At 46.9% G+C, this 23,180-nt stretch overlaps 5 protein-coding genes across 5 annotated transcripts; 2 read left to right on the top strand and 3 right to left on the bottom strand.

Moving 5' to 3' along the window:
- Window positions 1–131: 131 nt before the first annotated feature.
- Window positions 132–2,413, bottom strand: SDA1 (Severe Depolymerization of Actin; the record flags this gene model as incomplete). Its single annotated transcript, XM_044846305.1, has 2 exons — window positions 132–2,310; window positions 2,367–2,413. 2 exons carry the CDS (start codon window positions 2,411–2,413, stop codon window positions 132–134), a joined length of 2,226 nt encoding a protein of 741 aa, XP_044712221.1.
- Window positions 2,414–5,617: 3,204 nt separating this feature from the next.
- FPOAC1_001709 (uncharacterized protein) lies at window positions 5,618–5,924 on the bottom strand (the record flags this gene model as incomplete). Its single annotated transcript, XM_044846304.1, has 2 exons — window positions 5,618–5,828; window positions 5,896–5,924. The coding sequence occupies 2 exons, from the start codon at window positions 5,922–5,924 to the stop codon at window positions 5,618–5,620; spliced, it is 240 nt and encodes a 79-aa protein (XP_044712220.1).
- A 6,757-nt stretch (window positions 5,925–12,681) lies between these two features.
- On the top strand, window positions 12,682–14,823 carry FPOAC1_001708 (uncharacterized protein; the record flags this gene model as incomplete). Its single annotated transcript, XM_044846303.1, has 1 exon — window positions 12,682–14,823. One exon carries the CDS (start codon window positions 12,682–12,684, stop codon window positions 14,821–14,823), a length of 2,142 nt encoding a protein of 713 aa, XP_044712219.1.
- Window positions 14,824–17,255: 2,432 nt separating this feature from the next.
- On the top strand, window positions 17,256–19,487 carry FPOAC1_001707 (uncharacterized protein; the record flags this gene model as incomplete). The annotated part of the gene is made up of 2 exons (XM_044846302.1): window positions 17,256–17,470; window positions 17,528–19,487. 2 exons carry the CDS (start codon window positions 17,256–17,258, stop codon window positions 19,485–19,487), a joined length of 2,175 nt encoding a protein of 724 aa, XP_044712218.1.
- A 493-nt stretch (window positions 19,488–19,980) lies between these two features.
- On the bottom strand, window positions 19,981–21,121 carry FPOAC1_001706 (uncharacterized protein; the record flags this gene model as incomplete). The annotated part of the gene is made up of 4 exons (XM_044846301.1): window positions 19,981–20,123; window positions 20,173–20,286; window positions 20,340–20,535; window positions 20,585–21,121. The coding sequence occupies 4 exons, from the start codon at window positions 21,119–21,121 to the stop codon at window positions 19,981–19,983; spliced, it is 990 nt and encodes a 329-aa protein (XP_044712217.1).
- Window positions 21,122–23,180: the final 2,059 nt, after the last annotated feature.

Genomic DNA, 23,180 nt, shown 5'->3' with positions numbered 1-23,180 from the left:
AAGCTGTTGAATGAAATGCGGGAAACCAAAATATGTAAAAGCGAAAATAAAGCCTTGTTTGTATTTTGATACGCCGTGTCGATAGCACAAGTAGTTCCATCTCTAAATAATTCTCCATACTCAAAAACCCCTCAAGTTCCGTTCGCTCTCCTTCCACCTCTAGTACTTCTGGTAATGTGCCTCGTAAGAACCTTTCTCGTCTCGACCAAACTCCTCTTATTCTTGCTCTTCGCCTTGCCCATCGTCATAAAGATGTTCTTGTTGCGTGCCTTTTCTCTGTTGCTGGTACTCTTGCCCTGAGCCTGCATCTTGGACTTGCGGATCGCCTGTGTAGACTTGTGCTCGTCTCTGTCGGGCTTGCCCTCCTTGGCGAGCTCTGCACGCTCCTCCTTGGTCAGCTTGCGTAGGCGAGCAGGCGCCTCGATCTGCTCAGCTGTGAGACCGTCGTCGCGATGGCGGTCTTCAAGCTCCTTCTGGCGCTTGCGGCGACTGCCAAGAGCTTTGTCGAGTTGAGAGGTCATGCGAAGTTCTTGAAGCTTGGCAAGATCAGCGGGTGTAAGGATGGTTGTTGTGGCGAGCTTGGAGATGCGATCAATCTCAGCTTCCTTCTCCTCAAGAGCCTTCTTGGCCTTTTCGTCCGCAGCGATATCTGCCTCTGTCTTTTGCTTCTTTGATGCGGGTTCATCATCATCGTCCTCCTCATCGGATGAGTGATAGACGTTGATCCACTCGCCAGAGTCACTGCTGTCGTCAGAGCCGACCTCCCATTCGTCGTCTTTGTTTTCCTCCTCCTCTTCGTCAGTCGCAGCATCCTCAGGAAGACCCATAGCGAGTCGTTTCTTCTTCTTTTCCTCCTCCTTCCACTTCTCCAAAAGATCCAGACCCTCGATGCCGCCGGCATCCTCCTCACCGAACTTGCGCTGAGCCTGAATACCAGCCTTCAGGTTAATGGTGGCATTCTTACCACGGTCTCGCTTCTTCAAAAGCTCGGCACCAACCTCTCGGTACAGCGACAAAAGACCCTTGGCAGCCATCATGACACCCTTATCCTTACTCTTTCGGTATTGAACCAAGTCTTGCAATAACGTATCAGTCATGGCTAGGGGTTGACGGGCACAAATCTCGCGAATCGAGTTGAGACCAGCAGCCGCAACCTCGGCAGCTGCAGCTTCAGAGACGAACTCGTTTGCAATCTTTGTGATCAAAGGCTCCAGAACATCCGGAGGCACAAGGTTGTGAACAGCCTGCGCCAAAGAAGCCAGGAATGATGTGACAGAGTGTTGCTTGGGAGTAAGGAACTTGATGAACCAGGAGTAGAGCGCCACGATAGTCAACTTGTGCAGACCAACAAGTCGGGTAACTAATTGCGTCACTAGGATCTTTGTGTCGAGAGACAGCTTCGCCTTTGTGTTTTGTAGATGTTTTGAGAAGAGCTCCTCAGCAAAGCTCTGAGGATCGTGAAGGAGATGTAGAGCTGAAAAGTTGAGGGGATGAGGCTTGTTCTTCTTACGCTCAGAACGCTTGACCTTGTCGACGGCCTTGTCGTAAGCCTTCTTCGACTTCTTGGTCTTCTTGTTGATGCCCATTTGATGCTTGACCTGGCTCAGATCAACCTCTTCATCACTGCTCTCGTCCTCGAGCTCTTCTCTTTCCTTATCTCCACCGAGGAAAAAGCGAACAGCGCCAATGACGACCTTTTCATTATTCGATAGACAGGCTTCCTTCATAACATCTACAGGCTTCGCATCGGTCCAGAACTGTCGCTTCCACATCTCACGAGTGAGCTTGATGGCCCAGATGGCTCTGGGAGAATCTCGGTCGGCGGTGACGAGGTTATAAAGGACGGTCTGTACGGTACGGTTGAGAGGGTGGTTAATCGATTTGTTGTTTGAGTTTCGGAGATCGGCCAGAATTTTCTGGAAAAGAGTCTCACGAAGAGTCTTGGACGGCGAAGATACGAGAATGGGAAAGAGAGTGGTAAGAACGTCCGTTGAGTCGATAACTTCCTTTCTTCGGAGCAGGACCAAACTTCCGACAATCTTCTCGCGCAAATCAGGGTGTAGAACAACATGATGCTGGGTAAGAATCTCCTTGAGATCGTCGGGGAAGGTTGCGGTCTCTTCCTTGTAGCAATCGGCGACGTGAGCAATTAGATCGATAATGTTGTGAAAAGACTCGACGGAATCGGCGCTTGCGGTGGAGGGAGAGACGAGAAAGATTTCGCGCTGGGCCTCATATTGTTCCCATTGTTTCAAGAACTCTTCCTTGTAAGATCTGGGATCGCGACGGATTTTCTGCTGAAGAGCAGCGCTATGAATTGTTAGCTTCTGCCGTAAAAAGTCAAGATAGAATATCGATTAGCATACAAATCAGCATCGATCTTCTCGAGCGCAGCGACCTTTCGTTTGACCATTGCGCCTGATGTTATGTGGTGTTTAAGCGGGAGGGTGGGGGATTGGGAAGGTTGGTCCCTTTGAACTTTGTCTACCTAGGAAAAAGAGAAAATTTGGGAGATTTTCTGAGCTGATAAGATAAGATCATCCACTAGCGGAATTGATCCGCTTTTAGTCTATAGCCCAGTGGGTAGCAGAAAAAATGACCTCGTAAGTCTTAGGTTACAAAAATAAATAGTCTAAGAGCTATAGTCTAAGGAGCATAAAGTGGCCCACTAATTTCGTCTCTTAGGCTTACAGCGGCCAATTTTTCTGATACCCTAAGGCATAGCTAAAGCTCATTGTCTAAAGCATCATCTTTAGACAACCTACCTAAGGACAATAAACTAAAGATCGAATCATTTTTTTGTAAGCGCTGCAATGATGGATGGCAATAATATATGGCTGTTTCCTTGCGTTCTGCTCCTATGAAAGGCATAGTATGTATTAAACACCATAATAGTATGCTGCTTCAGAAGCTCTTAGTCATGAAATAGACAAAACCATCAATATCTGCATACCGATTAGACAAAGTCGGCCATGGACGAAATGGTATAGATGAAGTGCTTCCCTTCCTACCTTGCCCCTATCAAGGCAGGATCTGGACGTTGCAGTGAAGAACAAAGCTGGCTGAAATTGTAGCGTGAGGATACACAAATATGCATTAGTGATGGAAAATGAAGTCAGAAGTTGACAGTTATTTGATGGTGAATGACCCTAAGATGATTTTTTTCGTTTAATACCTACCTCTACCTACCTACCTGCATAAAGAAATCAAGGCATTAGGTAGGTAGGTAGTAGTAGGCAAGTATCCCGTACCCTCTCTCTACTGTCTTTCACCTTCGATCTCTCCACATTCCGCCAATTCTTCTTTCTTAAACATTCAAGCGCCGTATGCCTACACCGCGGACCAAATCTACATTCTTCCAAGAATGATTTCATGCGTGCCACATCCCGTTTCTTTACTCCATTTCACACCGTCGTTCTCCCCATGGCTACGATCATGTGCCATACCCTGCCTCTGAGGCCGCCTTGATCTCATACTCGATTCGACATGAGCAATCGACATGAGCATGCCATTTGGCGATTTCGAAACAACCTTACAAATAACTTGTATCACCAATCGGCGACATCTCGGATCCTGGACCGGACGTCACACCCCAGCACCCTCAGGAGCATGCTACGTGGGCCATAAAACCAACGTTTAACAGTCATTGATGGCTTACGGCACTAGATGACACACTGTGTCTCCTAAAAAACACTGTGCTACATGTAAATGCCCTTGATGAGGGCATCAAGACGCGGGGAGATCTATTGAAACCCAGGTTACCCCCCGATCTGGCCAAGACTAGCCCGCCGTATCCAACTCAACCAAGACATGCTTCAAGTCTCTTCCCTCAGAAGGATAGTCCAACATAGCTTGATTGTCCCCTCAGATTACCCGACTGGGCCAGCACTATAAAATAGAAACCAAGGGTTACTGCTTACGCTGTGGTGCCATATACGTTCTTGCAATGAATGTCAGTGACGACATGCGACTTTCCTCATGGATCACAACCCCGGAATCAATGCTTATGCAAAGCACTACCAGTCGAAAACTTCTACATCGACTTCCCATCTATCTTCCATGGTTCAGATTGAACATCGGCCGGAAGTGTCCCTCTGAACCGTAGTGGCGATGCTCCCCTTTCCTCAAGGGAACGGAGGAACTGGCCGCTAGAAGCAAGCACTAGAGACTAAATCAATAGGTCAGTTTATGCTACTTAGGCTACTTAGTCCATTCTTCTTAGGTTATTTATTTTTGTACCCTAAGGTTTAGGAGGTCAACTTTTCTGTTACCCACAGGTCCATCACTGTCCTCAGATGGCGTGATGTGTATAATGAAGCAGGATTCTGAAGAGAGGACGCAAGACGCGTGCCTATTCGTCAATATATCCTCCAGACATACCCAAGTATTGTTAAAGCTCGAGAACATAGTGACTCCTAGTCGCACAGCACAATAATGTTCATGCACTTCGACCGTCATATATTGACACCTGCACTCGAGCTCCTATACAACGACTCATAAACGCATTCAGCCTAGGTATGGGTAAGTGGTTCGGTATCACCTATCCTATTGATCAGTTTACCCCCGGACAGGAACACTTGAGTGGCACCTACACTTGTAGGTTACTTTGTGAGGATCTAAACAGAGCGCATCGCAAGTATTATCATACACAAGCATGCTAGAAAGGAATTACTACAAAGAGCGCTGGAGCTTTGACAAGGGCTTTCTCCCCTTCATCGGTCTTACGAGTATCAATTATGTGGACCTGGCGATGAATTCCACCAGTTCGTTTCATGCAATAAGACCTTCAACACCATGAAGGAAGAAGGTGAGCATATGATATCTCATGTGCGTACAATGAGAAAAAAGGACAGTATGGGTCAATGGGTACTGTGTTGTTTCTTCCAGGGATATGCAAGTCACACTGAAGGGGGCCGGATCAACCGCGATGGACCAGAGTTCAAAGATGAAAACGAGCAACTTGCTCATATGTGGACTGCTCAAGGCAGTAAAAGACAAAAACACCCGAAGCTACCTTTTGTCCCTTTTTTAGGTCTAGCTTATCGAGCCATGCGAGTGGCAGCTCCATGACCAACAACATTCAGAGGATGCCAAACCTTTTATTTCAATTGTCGGATACACCGACGCTTCAGACGCAATTATCCCCTGTCTATGCCTGTTGTGTATGAACAATGGAAACCTGCCTACACATCAGCGCGGCTTCTCCTATCATACCAGGGAAACGAGCCGCTGGAAGAATAAGAGACAAAATTATTAGGTTATTTTGTGCTACTTAGACCAGACTGTTTAGGCTTTTTATTTTTGTACCCTAAGATTTGAAGTGCAGGTCTTGTTATGGGTTATGGAAATCATGTGGGGTTTCAAGGATATTCTAGAATTGAATCAATCCTGTTTACCATAAAGTAGTACCTGAGTAAATAATGAGAATGATATTGAAAAGAGCCTTTTCTATAGGTAAAAAAAGAAAAGAAAAGAAAAATTAACACCAAAGTTCTGTTATACAAAGCCAAGAGCGATACCTCAAAGAGGACTCCAATTCTATACCCGATCGACGCCACGCTAATTCCACAGCCACAATCATATGTTACAGTGCCAATCCAGCCGATACCAAAACAATTTATCTACTTCTGTTGAAGTAGGCATCAAATTTTTGAGTCACATCGATGCCTGCCATGGCTCCTCGGCCTGTTCTTTCACCTGTGACGTAAAAATTCTCTGTTCTGTCTCGAGTTGTGGCCCACTGGCTCAGCATAGCACCATTAGAGGTGCCCTGACCACCCGTGTAAGTCGAGCCACCAGAGCTGTTGCTGTTGCTGTATCCATTGCTGCTGTAAGACCTGGTTAGTTGATGATTAGTTATTGCGAATTGAGTGGGTTGGTAACTTATTTACTTACGGGTTGGTAGCAGGTGAAGAGGAAGGCATATTGTTGGTTATAAGTTGTTGGGTTTAGAGACTTGGTGGTTTGGTTGGTTGGTTGTGTGCAGTTGGTTATATGCAATTTGATAGTAGTTGGTTTGATCCAAGATTGTTGTCACTAGGATAGCAGATAGTTGAGACTGGAAACTTGACTCAATCGTTGAGAAACTGATGATGATATCAAAGAAAATTCCAGCCTTAGGAAGAGGGCTACAGCTTTATTTATCTTAATTCAGAAACACCAAAGCCTTCGCAAAGCCGTAGACAGACATCAAAGCGGGCAATGGAAAAATGGAAAAATACCACCATGAGTAAACTCTTGAAAACACCCTCGAGCAAAACGGCCCCCATTATGGCGCGCAATTGGGAATAGTGACATAGATAACAAGCCTCCCTAGTTTCGAAACATCCATGATGGGAATCACCTACCACATGTGTGCGCGAAAGCGGAAAAGTCGAGAAAAAAAAGGGTAAGCCAAACGACAGCCTTAAACAATCCCCATCATCGTCACCACCGTAAAGGCTTCAATTGGATGGTGGCGAGATACATGAAACGGACACTGCGCCGCAGAGAAGAAGAACTGAGTCAGTAATAAACAACTGATTAGTTTCGTTTTTCGCTCTCAAAAGTAGAATAATTCTGTTGGCGCAGATTGTACAATTGGTTTCCTTCGCAAACGCGCAGAATTACAGTGACAGAAACTCGCTTTCGATCTTAATACACTAGTGGGAACAAGCCACAAGAGGCAACCAGGTGCCAGGCAGGCTACCAGGATGATGGCTCAGCCGGCCCCCACTGAAGTATAAACAAGCATCAAGAGATCATGAATGCTCAATATGGCGGCATTCCATTAAATTATTCTCAAGACTCACTTGTTGGGAGATAGTTCGATGTAATTCAGCAGCCTGTTTTTGCGCCTTTACTCATCGTGGTAAAAGGGCTTTGTTGTTGTACAGACATATCCTCGGCTCTCCAAGTTGGAGATGGCCATCATGACAACTCAATGGCTAATTAGCCAATCAATTAACAGCATGTCTTACGGCAAGTTTCAGCTCAACCCTGATAGGCTATGGAATTTTCCTATAATCACTGCCTGTCTCAATATTAACCAAGACAAGCGGCTCCTTTTCTTCTGTAGTGATTCATTCCCAATGGCCTTTTAGGATCTATATCCTTATCCCAGATCATAGACGGTGATATAAGGTTGGGAAAGATTATCTGTAACGAGGCTGCATAGGTGGATGAGGCAACCGATCAAGGGACATGTAGAGCCCAAGCATCATAAGCTGACTTACTAGTTTCGTCTTTTATAATTCTGACAGCTAACTTCTTAATCCTTAGTCAGTACATTGGGTAGAAATTAGGTATTTCTCATCATGGAAGCTCGGGAGGCCCCACAAACCATTATGACAGATGTAACTCCATGATGGCCGCCATGAGCAGCTAGATAAATCCTAGCCACCAAAGTTCTCTCGGCTACCGCTCTCGCCGGCCGTGTAAGTACTACCTTTTCTCTTGCCGGGAATTGTTGGAACCTTGGACCCTGCTCATCACGATAAGGATATAACTCAACCAGTATCTCGTAGGAGAGGGAATCTTTCAGTGCCTATGTCAGCCCCACGTTGAGGCAACCAACGGGTGTGAACGAGGCTCTGGAGACAACCAGAACACTTGGGCAGAGCAAGTAGCATCCAAAACATTGCGAATGGTGTAATAGAAAAACAGTTTGTCAGTTCAGTGATCTTAAGGAACGTGCGTAGGGCTAGCCTTGTGAGGTCTGAGCCACTGCGAAATAGTTTGTGAAATGAAACAATAATTCGAACATCCACAAGATAACTACGTTACGCACCAAAATCACAAAGAAAACAACCATTTTCACTAAACATCAAAACTTCTTTCTCGTATTCAAGTTTATGGGAATAACTAATTGACTCTAGTCTTATTACAAGACTGAACAAGGTACTGAACAATAACATGACGAACGAAGTAGTTACCCTGTAGACCAGACAAACACTCAATCGCAACCTACACAAGCCAGATCAATAAAATTCTTCAATCTTAATTACCAATTGACTATGAATGAGTAGTCCGAGTCAAATTTAACAACATCTCTTACGAATATATCAAGGCTATCAGTGCCTTTTCTGCAATATGAGTTGATCAAGGCTTCTAACGAGTGGCCATATCATGAGATCTGAGAGCCTCATTATGCCCCGCAGGTACTATAAACCTTGGTCTCCATCTTGCATCCCAATGTCTCGGTACTCCAGATCCAACATTCCAGTGCAGCAATAAGTACCGAAAGTTTACTTAGAGCCCCCTTAGGGTATTAGAAAAATTAGCCGTTATAAGCCTAAGAGACAAAATTAGTAGACTACTTTATGCTCTTTAGACTATAGCTCTTAGACTATTTATTTTGTAACCTAAGACTTAGGAGGTTATTTTTTCTGCTACCCACTAGAGCCCTCTCTGAGCTTGAGTAAGTAGAGAGTGATCAATGTTCAAAAAACACGCCGCAAGGTGGATATCGTTACTCGTGTTTATTTTTCGACGACGTTTCGGAATGCCTCTCACGGACGATAGAGAGGTCATGGACCACTAAAATGACGAGTTTGTGGGTATATGGTGTTAGAGGTATACGACTTTTTCAACGGCATTCCCGGCTGACAGGATAAGTCTAGTAATATTCGGCAACGGCGTATAGGTAAGAGATACAGCTTGTGCTTAACAGAAGACCGTTTTGGTATGCATTCCGACAATGTCAACACAGTTCAATTGGCATTCCATGCCTCAGGGTAGCAGAATAATTGGCCACAGGAAGCATAAGAGACGAAATAGTAGGTCACTTTATGCTCCTTAGGCTATAGTTTTTAGACTATTTATTTTTATACTCTAAGACTTAGGAGACCAACTTTTCTGCTACCAACTAGTCTAGACTGTTCAGTTGGCAAGTGACAATTAGCATACAGGACGAAGCACTCGCGATGAATATAGTATAGCTTGAAAATTGAGCATAAACAAAGGATGAACAGGGCAGAAGATGTCAGCAATTTGTGGAGGTTCCGCAGTGTCATGAAACATCAAATATACAACCTTCGTGGGCTCGCCATTCCTTTATGTTAGAGATGCAACACCACCATCAACATCCCAAGTAATGAGCAAGATTGTCAATGCTATTGCCTCATTTCCTTCCCCGAAGAACTTTCACCGGAACGCTCAAGACGCTTTGGAAGCGCAAATTCTCGGAACAGACGTGTACTTGGCCAAGAAAAGTAGTCGACGAGACTATCAAAACCAAATTCGATAGATCGTCAATACCCTGTCTTCAGCTCTGCCTCATCTGGGCCTGGAACTCGTCATTTGACAGGGGATACTGGCAACCCTGTCGATGCCCCGAGAGCGGAGTGCAAAGACAGGGGGGAGATCTGCAGCGAGGACAGGCATTGGGACGACTGGAGATAATGGATCTTTAGGGCCCAGTTGTGGCAAGGCACCGGAGCAGACCTCAGGGTATCAGAATAATTGGCCACTGGAAGCCTAAGAGATAAAATTAGTATACCACTTTATGCTCCTTAGACTATAGCTCTTAGACTATTTATTTTTGTAACCTAAGACTTAGGAGGTTATTTTTTCTGCTACCCACTAGGCAGGCGAGAACAACGACTTGAAAATGATATTGCTTTTTGGGTTATACGATGATTGATGGGTCTGAGCGGATACCAATGACATATGTTGGCTGATGCAAAAACGGACGAACGAACACTAGAGATGAGATGGCTCAAAACATGAATGTGTAGACAAATCACATGCCCTTCCAAGACTGACATTGCACTATGTAAATATTCCCCTTTTACTGCAACCTACCTCTATCATCCATGAACAACACAACAATTCTCCAAAAAGGGAAAAAGCACCCCGAATTGGGCGGTTTGAGAGTGACAACGCCCGCATGGAGCTATCGCTGTTGGTGCACAGCGCTAATTGACCTGTGTACGGTGACAGGGGTTATATGAACGAGAAAGTGGATGCCCCTTACAGAAGAAGAGAAAACGGTACGATTGATTCACTTGGCAGTGGAAACGTGGGAAAACCAGACTGGAATGCGGCTTCGCGGGAGACACTGTTTTGTTTCGTCTCAGAGCGGGAGCTACAAGGAGCTCCTTTTTTGAGGCTGAAGAGCAACTGAGTTAACTTCAGTTGAGGAGAGCGAGTTCAAATGATTCGGTTCCGAGTGCTGAGTCAAGCTGAATTGAATCTAGACCATCGTAGTTATCATGGGCAAGGATTCGTTAGATCTTTGCGATTTATGTGTGTCCTGAAGGTTGCAATAACCACTTTGGAGACCCACGTCAGGGTTTGCCTTGCATTGCGACTTTGTGAGCAGTCAGGTCAGTTTTGATATAATTGCATTGTGTGCACAGAGAAAGCACAATTCGAAGAGTAGGGATGTGGATACAATATGGGCCAATGATATTATACAAACCCCAAAAAGATAGTCAAGGATTAAAGCACTGACTGCCCTTTACATCCATCACACAAAAGAAGTTTCAATTTGACAACTGGGCCGGATCATGTCGAAACTTGACGTTTCCGAGATCTTCAAAGGGTCCCGTCAATTAATGGCACCTGTTGATACAGATTCACCCGGTTGGCAAGTGCCGAATACCAACAAGCCATACGTTGTGATGTGCCAGTTTCTAGAAGACGCCTTCTTACTCTCTCTCTCCTTTTACTGTCCAATTGTGCAAATGCATAAAATCACACCCTCCTTTACCTGCTGATTGCTTTGTCAGGTGCGGATGAATGGCTTGGAGCCAAGTGGGCGAAGCGTTGACATGCACAAACGTGATTGGGCTCTACAAAACGCCACAGCGCGAATGATGCAAATTACAGTACTATCTGATTCTTCCTTTCAGCCCATCTTTCGATACCCGTTTCTTTTGTGGCGGCTGAGTTTTTACCCTTCTTTAATCTCCCCCTTGGATTAATGCAAGCCTCCAAAAACCGTCCGTCCATGTAGTGTGCACATGTCTGTGTCAATGACGCGCTACATCTTTTGGTTGTGTTGTCCGGTTTCCCTCTATTTTCTCGTGCTACGGAGACTGGACGCTAACATATGCATGCTGTCAGGTACCCGAACTCTCACTGTTGATCTCTCGGAGTGGCGATTAGTGGCCCGGACCCGTTGGGTATCACAACAGATGCTCTGCAGATTGACAGCGAAGACTGTGATGCTATACAGGGCATATTGTATGTTCTCAAAATAAGCTGCACAGAGCAGGATAACATCCGAGCAGTTGAACAATGGTATTTTCTGACGTACCCTACAACAAGGAACAGAGGGGTTTCCCATTCAAGACGTCAGTCAATTCCTAGTGAACCAACATGAGCGGTTTCTTTCAAGCAGATCTTTCATTAAAGTGGCTCCTATGGATGGACCTAAGCTGCCGATTCCAACGGTTCCGAAAGTACCATCACGATCGATTTAATTCTTATCCAGACATCTTTTTCGTCGATCATATATGATGGTCATCATGTCGATCAGTGATCCGTTCGTTGACTGTCAAAACTTGCAAGTTGTGGTCCTCTCTGGGGCTCGTTTCTTGCTCTACGGGGTAATATATCGTATCTTGTTACATTAACCACTAACAAAACTAAAATGGGCTCTTAATTTACCAAAATTCAAGTCGTCTACTGAAGATAGACCACTGAAAATAGAAATGAACAAAGCGATGTACAATGAGAGCAACATGACTGCCACAACAAAGGAAATTGCACAGACTGACTCTGTAAGGTTCTCCAGGAAATGAACTGCCCCTATTGCGAAAGAAGACTACTACGCTTCATGGAACGATAGACCAGCCAGGATGCAAATGAAGGTTATTCGTATCTGAGTTATCGATTATCTAGACGCAGCTGAAGGTGGATAAACTGCCCATATACTGCAATAGTGTGCAGAACCGGCGTCTTTGGTGCGACAGCCGAGAAGAAACTACTGTACAGCGATTCATTCTTAATGACCTGCCAACAGGATAGAAACATCTCCCCAGGCTTCAGCAGAGCAAGCGGTCCATTGGATGTGTTTAAGCCCAGCCCGTTGTTGCTCCACCGTAGCTTCGGCGAGCGCTTGTACGCGACACCCGCTAAAGTAGCTAGATAAGGCTAGAGAAGCCACGATTTAGTCAGGGGCCAGGGTACACCCCCGTTCGGACGAAGTGGGTCTTGGTCAGTTCAACTTCAGCGCGCCATTACCCAAGTGGCTAACGAGTTTCTCTTTCATCCAGGCATCCTTTGCTTTTCCAACCTACCTCCTTCCTACTAACCTAACGCTATGGACACTCTTGCAATCAGCGGCCAACCCGGCCATACGGCACCAAGCACATGTAGCTTGGCTCTCTATCAGGCTTAGATCCATCTGCCCAAGTTTCTGTGCCCCATCTCCATCAATAGCGCTTCGAACTAACGCAAGCTCAGGCACACTATCAAGTCGAGAATAGCCACAGCAAATGTCCGGGATGGTGGTAGCCCACACCCAACAGCCCACGCGAGGGAACTCGGGGCCAAACAAACAAGGGGAAAGGATGGACCGGAGCAAAGAAGGCCTGTCTTGCATATAAACAGCCGCTTCCGACCTCCATGCCTTTCTCCCACTCTTCACTTCTTGTCACTCACTTACAAACCAGTCTTCGCGGATAATAAGTAACTCTTCGAGTTCACCGCAGTCCATTCGTTCATTACAGTTTTTGTACATTTGTTCCCAACATGAAGACCGCTACTTACATGGCCATGGCCTTTGGCCTGGTCTCTGCCCTTGAGACTCTTCCCGACACCGAGCCTTGCGACTGTGAGCTCGAAGACCCTTGCTACATGGCTGTCAATGACAACAGGCTCGCTCTCTGTGGCGCCAATGTCTTCCTCAACTGCGAGATCAGCCAAATCCCTGCCGAGTGCACTGGCTCCACTGATGAAGAGCGTCGTGAGGCTGTCAACGAGGCCTGCACTTGCATCATCCCAACCACCACTACCGGCACCGTCGCCAGCACCGAGACTGCTACCACTGAGGCCGGCACTGCTACCACTGAGGCTGGCACTGCTACCACTGAGGCTGGCACTGCTACTACCGAGGCTGGTACCGCTTCCACCGAGGCTGGTATCGCTACCACTGAGGCCGGTACTGCGACCACCGGCACTGAGATCGGTACTGAGACCACCGATGTTGCTACCGATGTCACCACTGACGCCGCCACTGGTGCCACCACCGAGACCTCTGTTCCCACCACCACCGAGGAGGACTGTGACGACGAGACCACCACTGAGGAGGCCACTGCCCCTGCTACCGTTGTCACTGGCACTGAGACCGCCACTGTCCCTGTTGACACTGCCACCGAGTCTGCTCCCACTGGTACCGAGTCCGCCCCTGTCGACACTGCTACTGAGTCCGCCCCTACCGGCACTGAGACTGCTCCCGTCGACACCGCTACTGAGTCCGCCCCTACCGGCACTGAGACTGCTCCCGTTGACACTGCTACCGAGTCTGCTCCTACCGGTACTGAGACTGCTCCCGTTGACACTGCTACCGAGTCTGCTCCTACCGGTACTGAGACTGCTCCCGTTGACACTGCTACCGAGTCTGCTCCTACCGGTACTGAGACCGCCCCTGTTGACACCAAGACTGACTCTGTTCCTACTGGCACTGAGACTGCCCCTGTTGACACTGCTACTGAGTCCGCCCCTACCGGCACTGAGACTGCTCCCGTCGATACTAAGACTGACTCTATCCCTACCGGCACTGAGACTGCTCCCGTCGACACCAAGACTGACTCTATCCCTACCGGCACTGAGACTGCTCCCGTCGACACCAAGACTGACTCTATCCCTACCGGCACCGAGACTGCTCCCGTCGACACCACCCAGACTGGTGCCAACGGTGTCTCCACCACTGGTGCTACCGTCCCTTACACCACCAAGACTGTCTACACCACTGCTACCAACACCTACACCAAGTGCCCTGACTACGTCAAGGACTGCCCCGCTGGTAGCCACGACCCTTACACCGTTACTGAGACCATTGCTGTTTCTACCACTGTCTGCCCTGTGACCGAGGAGCACCCCTCCAAGCCTACTGGTTACTCTCCTGAGAACCCTGAGAAGTACACCACCAAGACCATCTACTCTACTGAGGTCTACACCGTCACCAAGTGCCCTCCTTCCGTCAAGGACTGCCCCTACGGATCCGTCACCACCAAGACCTACCCCGTCTCTACCACTGTCTGCCCTGTCACCGAGGAGCACCCCTCCAAGCCCACTGGTTACGCTCCCGTCACTGAGGGCCACCCCTCCAAGCCTACCGGTTACGCTCCTCCCAACACCAGCACTCTCTACACTACCAAGACCACCTACTCCACCAAGGTCTACACTGTCACTGAGTGCGGCCCCGAGGTTAAGGACTGCCCTTACGGATCCGTCAAGACTGAGACTGTTCCTTGCACCACTGTCTACGCCACCGGTACCAAGGAGATTCCTTCTTACCCTACCGTCGTCATTCCCGGCAAGCCTGAGCACCCCACTCCTGAGCACCCCGAGACTCCCTCCGAGGAGCACCCCGCCAAGCCCGAGCACCCTGAGTACCCTGCTCCTGAGCACCCTGCCCAGCCCGAGCAGCCTGCTAAGCCTGAGCACCCCGAGGCTCCTGCTCAGCCCGAGAAGCCTCACTACCCTGCTCCTCCTGCTGCCGAGACCACCGGCAGCGGCTACAAGGCTCCCGCTCCCAGCCAGCCTTCTGCCACCGTCCCCTACCACCAGCCTACTGGCACCGCTCCCGCCGTCGAGGTCACCGCTGGTGCCTCTCGCTTCGGTGTCGAGATGGCTGTCGCTGCCGCTGGTATCTTTGCCATTCTTCTGTAAATGCATCATGGAACATAAAATCTTCCCTTGCTGTTCATTATTTATTACAACATAATAAGCTTCACTATGTATATAGTATGATTTAGACGACTTGAGCGCTTGCCAAGTAGTGGTAGAAGAATTGTTATGAAGTTGGATATAACATTGTCTTGTTTTATTGGAGATACCATTTCATTAATGATATGACCTTAATAAACCGTCCCTGAAATGTGAAGTCAAAGTGTCAATTGTGTTTTCTGTTTACCCACGGACCACTGGAATACACCCGAATGCCAGATCAATCTTGGACCAGACGCTTTTGCACGAACTACATTATTTTTCCTTTGTGGTGTTATGGCCTGCATGTGACAACAGTTCCAAACTTTATGTCCTCGACGTTTTGTTCAATGTGGAATGACGCTAGAACAAAGAAGATGCTTGAGACAGGAAGAGACTAAGGGGGCCGTTTGACCCAGATCGTTGGAAAACTTTGGGGACACTCGGCAAGGCAAAGTCAAACAGGTGGCTTGTGGCCGTTGTGGTGACGACAAGCCTTTTTCTGACTGGAATGCGGGATGACAGAGGGGCGTGTGAATATATGTCTCTGAGCGAGTTCTAGAAGATGGCTCGTTTTAAATGGGAAGTGGCTTGCTGGCGGTGAGTGAGTCAATTCAAGAATATATGAACACAAAGGAAAAGACGACTGTATTGAGAGTTTTGGTGTCATCTTGGGATAATAGTCCACGATGAGCTTTGTTCAAAGGAGATGGAAGGGTGTGGTGGGATGGCATGGAGCTTAGGTATCTAGGTAAGTAGTCAGTTTTGAGCTTGATTGCCCCCTCTGATAGAAACAAAGGGTGACGATACTGCATTCATATTGTTCTATCCACCTAGTAGATTACAAGGTAGTGTTGCTTAGCTCTGGCATTTTCCTTTCAAGTTTGTTGTTCTATGAGTAGGTAGTCAGTCAGACTCTCACGAGGACGAGTGTAGTGCCGTTGATGGCTCCAAGCTTCCAACGCCCCAGAAGTGGAAGAAATGACGCCATGATCAGTGGAAGGAAAGAAAACGAATGATGCTCACCGACTTGCAACTGTTTAGCAACTAAATTGTTGGATATCGGAGTCATGAATACTTGCTTGAAGTCGGATGGCACCGTAAAAATTCTTAGGCGCGGCTGTTTCACTAATAAGGCGGCGCATGCAAGGGCTAATGACATACATGGGGGCTCGATGTTTCGAAACAGCATGATGACAGAATTGAGGGTCATTGATTAGCGACATTCTAGACCATTTGAATCGGAGTAGTGATGAGCGAGAGTTTAAAGAATTGTAGCTCCCTCTGATAGTTGAAGAATTGCTTGTGGTAGTATAAGCTCTCAATGATTAGACAGAAGTCGAGTGCAAACAGCATGACTACAGTACAGGATATGAGAAGAGACCTATATTTACATCATTCTTTTAATATTATATATCTATATATATATCAAAAGAGATGGACACTTTGAAGATGTGCATGAGGACTTGGCAAGATGGTGTCGCCGAAAAGCCTTGTTGATGTGGTGTGGCGCAATACTGGGCTTTTGGAGCCACAGTTAGGCGCACAGCCGTCACCTATGAAGCTGCGCCTCTCTGTGCATTCACTGACATCAGGCCGATGACCAAAGTCTTTCAAAAGTTGGAATGTAGTTGGATATTGACGAGAGAATAGTTTATTCCTCCAGAGTTACCATAGAAATATCTCTTGTTTTGTTTGGGTAGGTAGTTGTTTTGAAACTCACAATCGTTACCTGATGTTGAAATGGCCAATGGTCGCAGTAGCTTGGGCGGTTAAGCACTAACTATACTGTACTGTAACTGGAGGGCTCCCACTGTAAAGCACTATTATTATGTTCAAAGCTCATCAGGAATATTGATCAATCTGCATCTTTAACAACTTGCATCACGTCAATGCAACGAAAGCGGCACTTGGGTTCCCTTCGTAGAGACTAGGCTTTCCATATTATCCAGTTACAACACATCTTGTCTCACATAACCACCCATTTTGGCATTTCTCATCAGGCCTCCTGCGAGCCATGGGGCGCAGCAACACACCTACGGCAGCGGGCCGCAAACCACCTATTCCCGTTGCATTCCAACGTTGTCAGCTCAGCCCTCCAGATCCATATTCTCTCCTCTTCTGTACGGATCATGCTGGCTATTTGTGCCCTGGTTCCGGCCTGTTTTGGAGGCCAGCCGAGATGCACTTTCACCACCCATTACACATCTTCAACGCTTCCACTGCCTCTGGCCGACCAACATCTTGACCCGTAGCACAAGAGGGTGCTGACTTATAAGCTTGTGTCTTCCTTTACTTTGTATCATGAGAGCCTCGTGTACTTTTTTGATATTGCAAGGCTACATCTACAGGCCAACATCAATATTGTTGTTTTGACAGCCATCAAAGAGCCCACCATGAACAACAGCGCAACCTCGCCCTTTGGACCTGGCCTGCAAGTGCCTATATCGTCCGCCTCCCCCAGCGGCTCGAACAACACCACAACAGGCAGGCCACCACTATGGAACTCATCTTCACGGCGCAAAATGTCACGTCTATATCTCTACACCACACTTCCTTTGGATAAAATAGTGGCTGTTGTACATGCAAAGTCACCTGATACAGTACCTGGGTATGCGATTCCTGGTTTTTTATGCTTGGATTGATGCTCATTATGTTATGTGTACAGCCAGGACTCGGCCCACAAGACACTCAACGCTATGCTCAACAAGCAGCCACGATGGCTTCACCCAAGGAATGAGGGTGACATGGCACGGCGACTAGAAGAGTTGTCGCTTTCCCCCACACGAACCAACTCAACATATAATTCAGTTTCGTCTCCCATGCAGGATGCCTCAAGACCAATACCTGCCCTCAACGCTGTTCCAACCCCACATCTTGTTAGAAATCCCACCAGGGCTTCACTTGAAGTTCCACCTTTCAACCAATACTCCCAGCCTCAACGGCATAACACAAGCAGATCTACCGCTCAAGCACGGGAGCAAGAAGAAAACAGCCATTTCAAGACTTTCTTGCGACGACCAACATTTATGACTACCTCGACAGATTGCACAACAGGGACATTCCAAAGTCTGCTCAAAGGCTATGATCACCCATATGTCAAGACAGTAAAGCGTCTCATTAAACGTTACACAGCACCTTTGAGTCGACGAGGATCCAGTCTTTCGCCCATTTCGGACGAGGAACCCACCATGACTTCTTGGCTAGAAGACCGAGATGCTCCTGTCTGTCTACCCAACGGCCCTTACTACATGCCCGGCAACTTTCTATGCATCGACGACGTCGCCCAGAACAACTATACATGTTTTGACGGAACTGAGGAGCATATGAAAAAGTCATGTTTCTGCCGGCCTATGCAGGAACTCAGGGAACCAGCATGGATAACAGTGCAGGGCTTCTCCGGAACTGGTTACGATGCCCTGACCCTTGCTGTCAACAACTCCTCGTTCGAGGAACGCGACCAATTTGGTCACACCGTTTTCCATCTCATGGCGGCGAGATTCATGGGAGACGAGCTTTTCGAAGCAATCCGATCTGTTCAAGACGTAGCTATTCTCAACGAGCAAAACACAGCTGGACAAACACTTTTACACGTGCTGCACATTTCCTGGTTTCACAGTGGGCTTTATCTACAACACCTTCTGGATATACTCGCTGGGAAGGGTTTCGACTTTAGTGCACGCGATCACTACGGCCGTTCCTTTTCCCATATCCTCCTTCTTAGAGACGCATCAGTTAGTCTCCGGAACCACCTACTTCAGCTTTGTGGTCCTACAAGCTACCAAAAAAGGGATGCATTCAACATGACGCCAACCAACGCAGTGGTCCCTGAGCCCATTATCGGAATCAACAGAACATATACTCAGGCTATGGATATCGACCCACCAGTACCAACGTCGCGACAGGACAACACCGACCCTTACCACATAACCGATCTTCAACAAGAAGCACGCACCCTCAAATCGATTAGGGACGCAGTGAACGACCCACTACTCGAAGACTCACAAGGTCGAAATGGACTACAATGTCTCGCCGCGGCTACACTAAGCTCAGTCAGTGTCACGCAAAAATACAATCTCGACAAGGAAGGCATGCCAAACTATCAGAAGAATAAAAGAGACAAGGCCACCAAACACTCTGATTCAAGCACTAGCCGCTTGGAGTTCCGCCGAACGCTGCTGGAAAGCCTTTTAGCAGCAGGTGTTGATCCAAATCACTACGATATCTACGGCAACACACCTCTTATGACCTTTGCCGCCCAACTCCCCGAAGACGACGACTACACAAACGGTCCAGATATCATCAAGAATCTCATCAAAGCCGGTGCACGTGTCAACGCGCGCAATAGAGCAGGTGAAACGGCGCTGCACATTGCTGTCCGCTGTGGTCACAAACTAGCTGCTAAGCAACTCGTCAACAGTGGCGCGAATGTACACGCTCGCGACGCGGCAGGTAGAAGTGTTTTGGAAGTCGCTGATGTGAAGATGAGGAGTCTGAGGGGCCAAGATGAGGCCGAGTATGCACATCTTGAGGCCTGCCGGGCGTGGTTAAGTGGGACATCGGGTGGTGCTGTACAGGAACCTACAGTGATACAAGAGTGGGAATATTGTGCAAAGGGAGAGAACTAGAAGGAGTTTTGACATTTATGATGGGAAGATTTTATATATTTGGATATGGGACTTTTGTTATCTTGGCGTTGGCGTCGGGCTGGAACCGGATACCCAGGCGTTTATAGACAGAATTAGGGATATACAAACTGATCTCAGGGTATCAGAAAAATTGGCCACTGGAAGCATAAGAGACGAAATTAGCAGGCCACTTTATGCTCCTTAGACTATAGCTCTTAGACTATTTATTTTTATAACCTAAGACTTAGGAGGTCAATTTTCCTGCGACCCACTAGACTGGACACTTTGGTGATATATAGACTAGAGAGTTACAAGAACCAATCGAGAGAAAAATATAAAGAGAGTTAGAAAATGCTGCAATGGTATACGACCTGCATGTTCAAGAAGTCCGAAGAATAATATAGATGAGAGACGTGGTATGAGTAAAAGAAGGAACTCATTCACTGTCTATTCGCACTCTGTAATACATAAACTGAAACACAGACACCACTGTTTAGTATCCAAACTTCTGCCCGACAAGCTCTTCACTCAGCCTCCAAAGCTTCTCGGCTTCGACAGGGTCTCGAGCCCAAGACTTGTATGAGTCGACAAAAGGGTCCGAGACTCTGGTTTCCAAGAGATAAGCACCATTGTTTGCTATGTGTTATTAGTATGGAGCTTTATTCAGACTAAGATCTCTTCTTACCTCTAAGATTAGGGTCAAAAGCAGCAAATGCGTGGGTAGCAGCGCCAACTTCAACAGGAACAGGGGTGAGAAAGTTCCAACCTTCGGTGTTTCCTCGTTCGCGATGAGCCTGGACTTTGTGATTATTAGTTTGACACAATAAATTCAAGACGACATAAATGACTTACTAAGAGCTCCGAGGTCACCGTCCATGCTGGCAAAGTCCAAGTGAGTTCCCAGACCAGTCGACATGATCATGCCTGGGTGCAAACTGTAAGATTGCAGGCCGCGACCTCCCAGTTTCTGAGCAAGGGATACAGAAAAGAGAGCATTGGAAGTTTTGGCTTGACCATAGGCGGCCCAGTTATTATAAGTCTCGCCGTTCTTATAAAGTTAGCATGTGTTGACGTGAAGGATGGGAATGACTTCTTACACTGAAGTGAGGATCCGCAAAATGGACAGGGCCAAGAGTGTGACCGTTGCTTGAGATGTTGACAATTCGGGGTGACTTGGATGCGAGAATCTTTTCCATGATCAAGTTTGTCAGAAGGAAATGACCAAGATGACAAATTGCGAATTGCGACTCGAAACCATCAACACTCTTTGAGTAGGGAACAGCCATGATACCAGCATTGTTGACCAGGACGTCAATGTTGGGCACGTCGTTCCAACTGTTGACCTCTTCAGCAGCCTTGCGCACTGAAGCCAGAGAGCTGAGATCTACGATCAAGTTGCGAGTCTTGACGTTGGGGAAGTCTTTGGCGACGGCATCAGCGAGCTCTTGGAGCTTGGAGGCATTGCGACCGGCCAGGATGAGAAGTTCTGGGGACTTGGAGGCGGTTTCCTGGATGAAGATGCCACCGAGACTGTTGAGTGTGACGCCAGTGGTGAGGATGACTTTGCCCTTTATGATGTCGGCGTACTCGTTGACGAGCTCATTGACGGTGGTTGAAGCAGAATGAGGAGACATTGTGATTGATACAAAGAGAGGAATAATTCCAAGATGTTATTGTAGATGTTGAGTTGCTGTTTTGAGTGGATTGATGAGTATGATAATTCTCATTTAGTGAGAATATCCCACGATACTTATAGTATTCTTCATCTTTAAAGTCCGAATATGTCTCTACGTAATAATTGAGATATTCGGATTTACAGCGAAAAAAACAAGGGTTGTGTAAGCGCATCCCAGGCTGCTGGCGTCAGCCATTTCGGTGTTATGAAGTGGTCTGGTCCTAAGTTTAGGTTACAAAAATAAATAGTCTAAGAGCTATAGTCTAAGGAGCATAAAGTGGCCCACTAATTTCGTCTCTTATGACTCTGAGGGTGGTGTGTGACGGGATTACCAAGAAGCCCGATATCCAATCACCACATGAGTTTGCATTGTAGCACATGAAGAGATACCGCATGCCATATCTCATAATCCGGTGGTTTTGAAAGATATTCATGGGATTAAGGGAACTCAGATTATTGGTTTCTATTAGCTATACACGACAGAGTCAACAACTTGAGGTCTGGGCTTATGAATAAAAATAAAAAAAATAGTCTAAGAGGTAATCTAAACTTTGATATAGTGACTTAACCATTTCATCTATTATTATTCGACAAGTAATGCCTCACCATCTCGAGGGGACGAATAGTCAAATCGCTTGCCATGTCTTTGGGACGTCAGCGTCCAAATCTTGATATGTCTTGTTTGCTTCCCTTCGAAACCTCAGACCACAAAATAACAAGAGTAAGTGATAACGCTAAAATATCGATTCGGCTGACTGTTCTCCTGTCTTCATTGTTCCATCTGCGCGGTAGATCCTGTCGCTTGACCTCTACGGAGTCAAAACTACCAAGGTAACTCTACTAACGAGAGTTTGCTCATTTGGCTCTGGGACTTCCCACGGCTTCGGACGCTTTCAGACATGGTTCTAGAGACCTCAGCTCGTAAATTGCATCATTATCAAGTGTAGAAACCATAAGAAGGCACTAACTGCTCTCTGATGCGAAGTGTTCATCATAGGTCACCCGAGAATAATAATCAGGAAAAAGAGCAGTAAAGGAATGGAAAGACCTTACGATTTATATGATAACATAGTAACGATGATACAATATCACTGTATTATGCACTGTAATAGTCAGATGGTTGCATAGTAAACATTACTAATAAAGTTAATCGAGGTAGCATGATGCTGTGCTGAGGTATAATGAAGTTTTTACTTTTGCGTTACTGTGGAATGTTGAAGTAAAAGTCGCGTTGATGGTTTTGACACTAGGTACTGGGAAGATTGGGTACATCTCTCAAGAAGCAAAAGGCAAAGAAAAATAGGCAACCCTAGGGCAGGGCTGTCTCTGTCAATGTTATTTTTATATAACCAACTTTAAACCAGCAGAGCTGTACAGAACAGTGCAGAACAAGGCCCCGAGAAAGCGAAGTGGTTGAAACCACGGCCCTGAGCATTAAGAAGAGCACATAGACATCCAACCACGAAGTACCCAAAGGCATGCCCAGCATCATGATGCAAAGTTTCAACCTTTGCATGAGCTCCATATGGCTGCTCAAGCTCGACTACAGCTGCTCCTAACCTGGTGATCTCGTTGAGTCCGATCGTAAGAGATAGCTAGAGATGAGGCATCCTACCTATACGGTATAGCAGGGCGCATACGCAAAAGAGAGGCATCGATATTGTATGATTACAAGCATTTTGGAGGCACTTGACGATGTTTTGGGATTTTAATAGGTTTTTGATAAAACTACAACGAAGCTTAGCTGAGGGACTACACTATGGTATCCTTTACTTCTCTTGGTGTTGTTCTCGATCATCCAACTTCCTTTACACCAAGATTTAGGGTTTCAAAATGAACAAACTAGAAGCCCAGTCTGAACAGTGTAGACTGGTTTGCCAACATCGTCCTTTCTGCTTTCAGCAGTCAACCTTTCTGATACCCTGAGGTCCAAGCACCAAGCTTCTATGGCGGGAGCGTTTCTGCATCTTCTTGAAATACTCAAGTGAAGCTACATCTTTAGCTGGAGGCTGGACCTA

The sequence above is a fragment of the Fusarium poae genome, chromosome 1, assembly GCF_019609905.1.
Source record: "Fusarium poae strain DAOMC 252244 chromosome 1, whole genome shotgun sequence".
NCBI classification, from domain to species: Eukaryota; Fungi; Ascomycota; class Sordariomycetes; order Hypocreales; family Nectriaceae; genus Fusarium; species Fusarium poae.
This window is presented reverse-complemented; position numbering and strand designations above follow the sequence as displayed.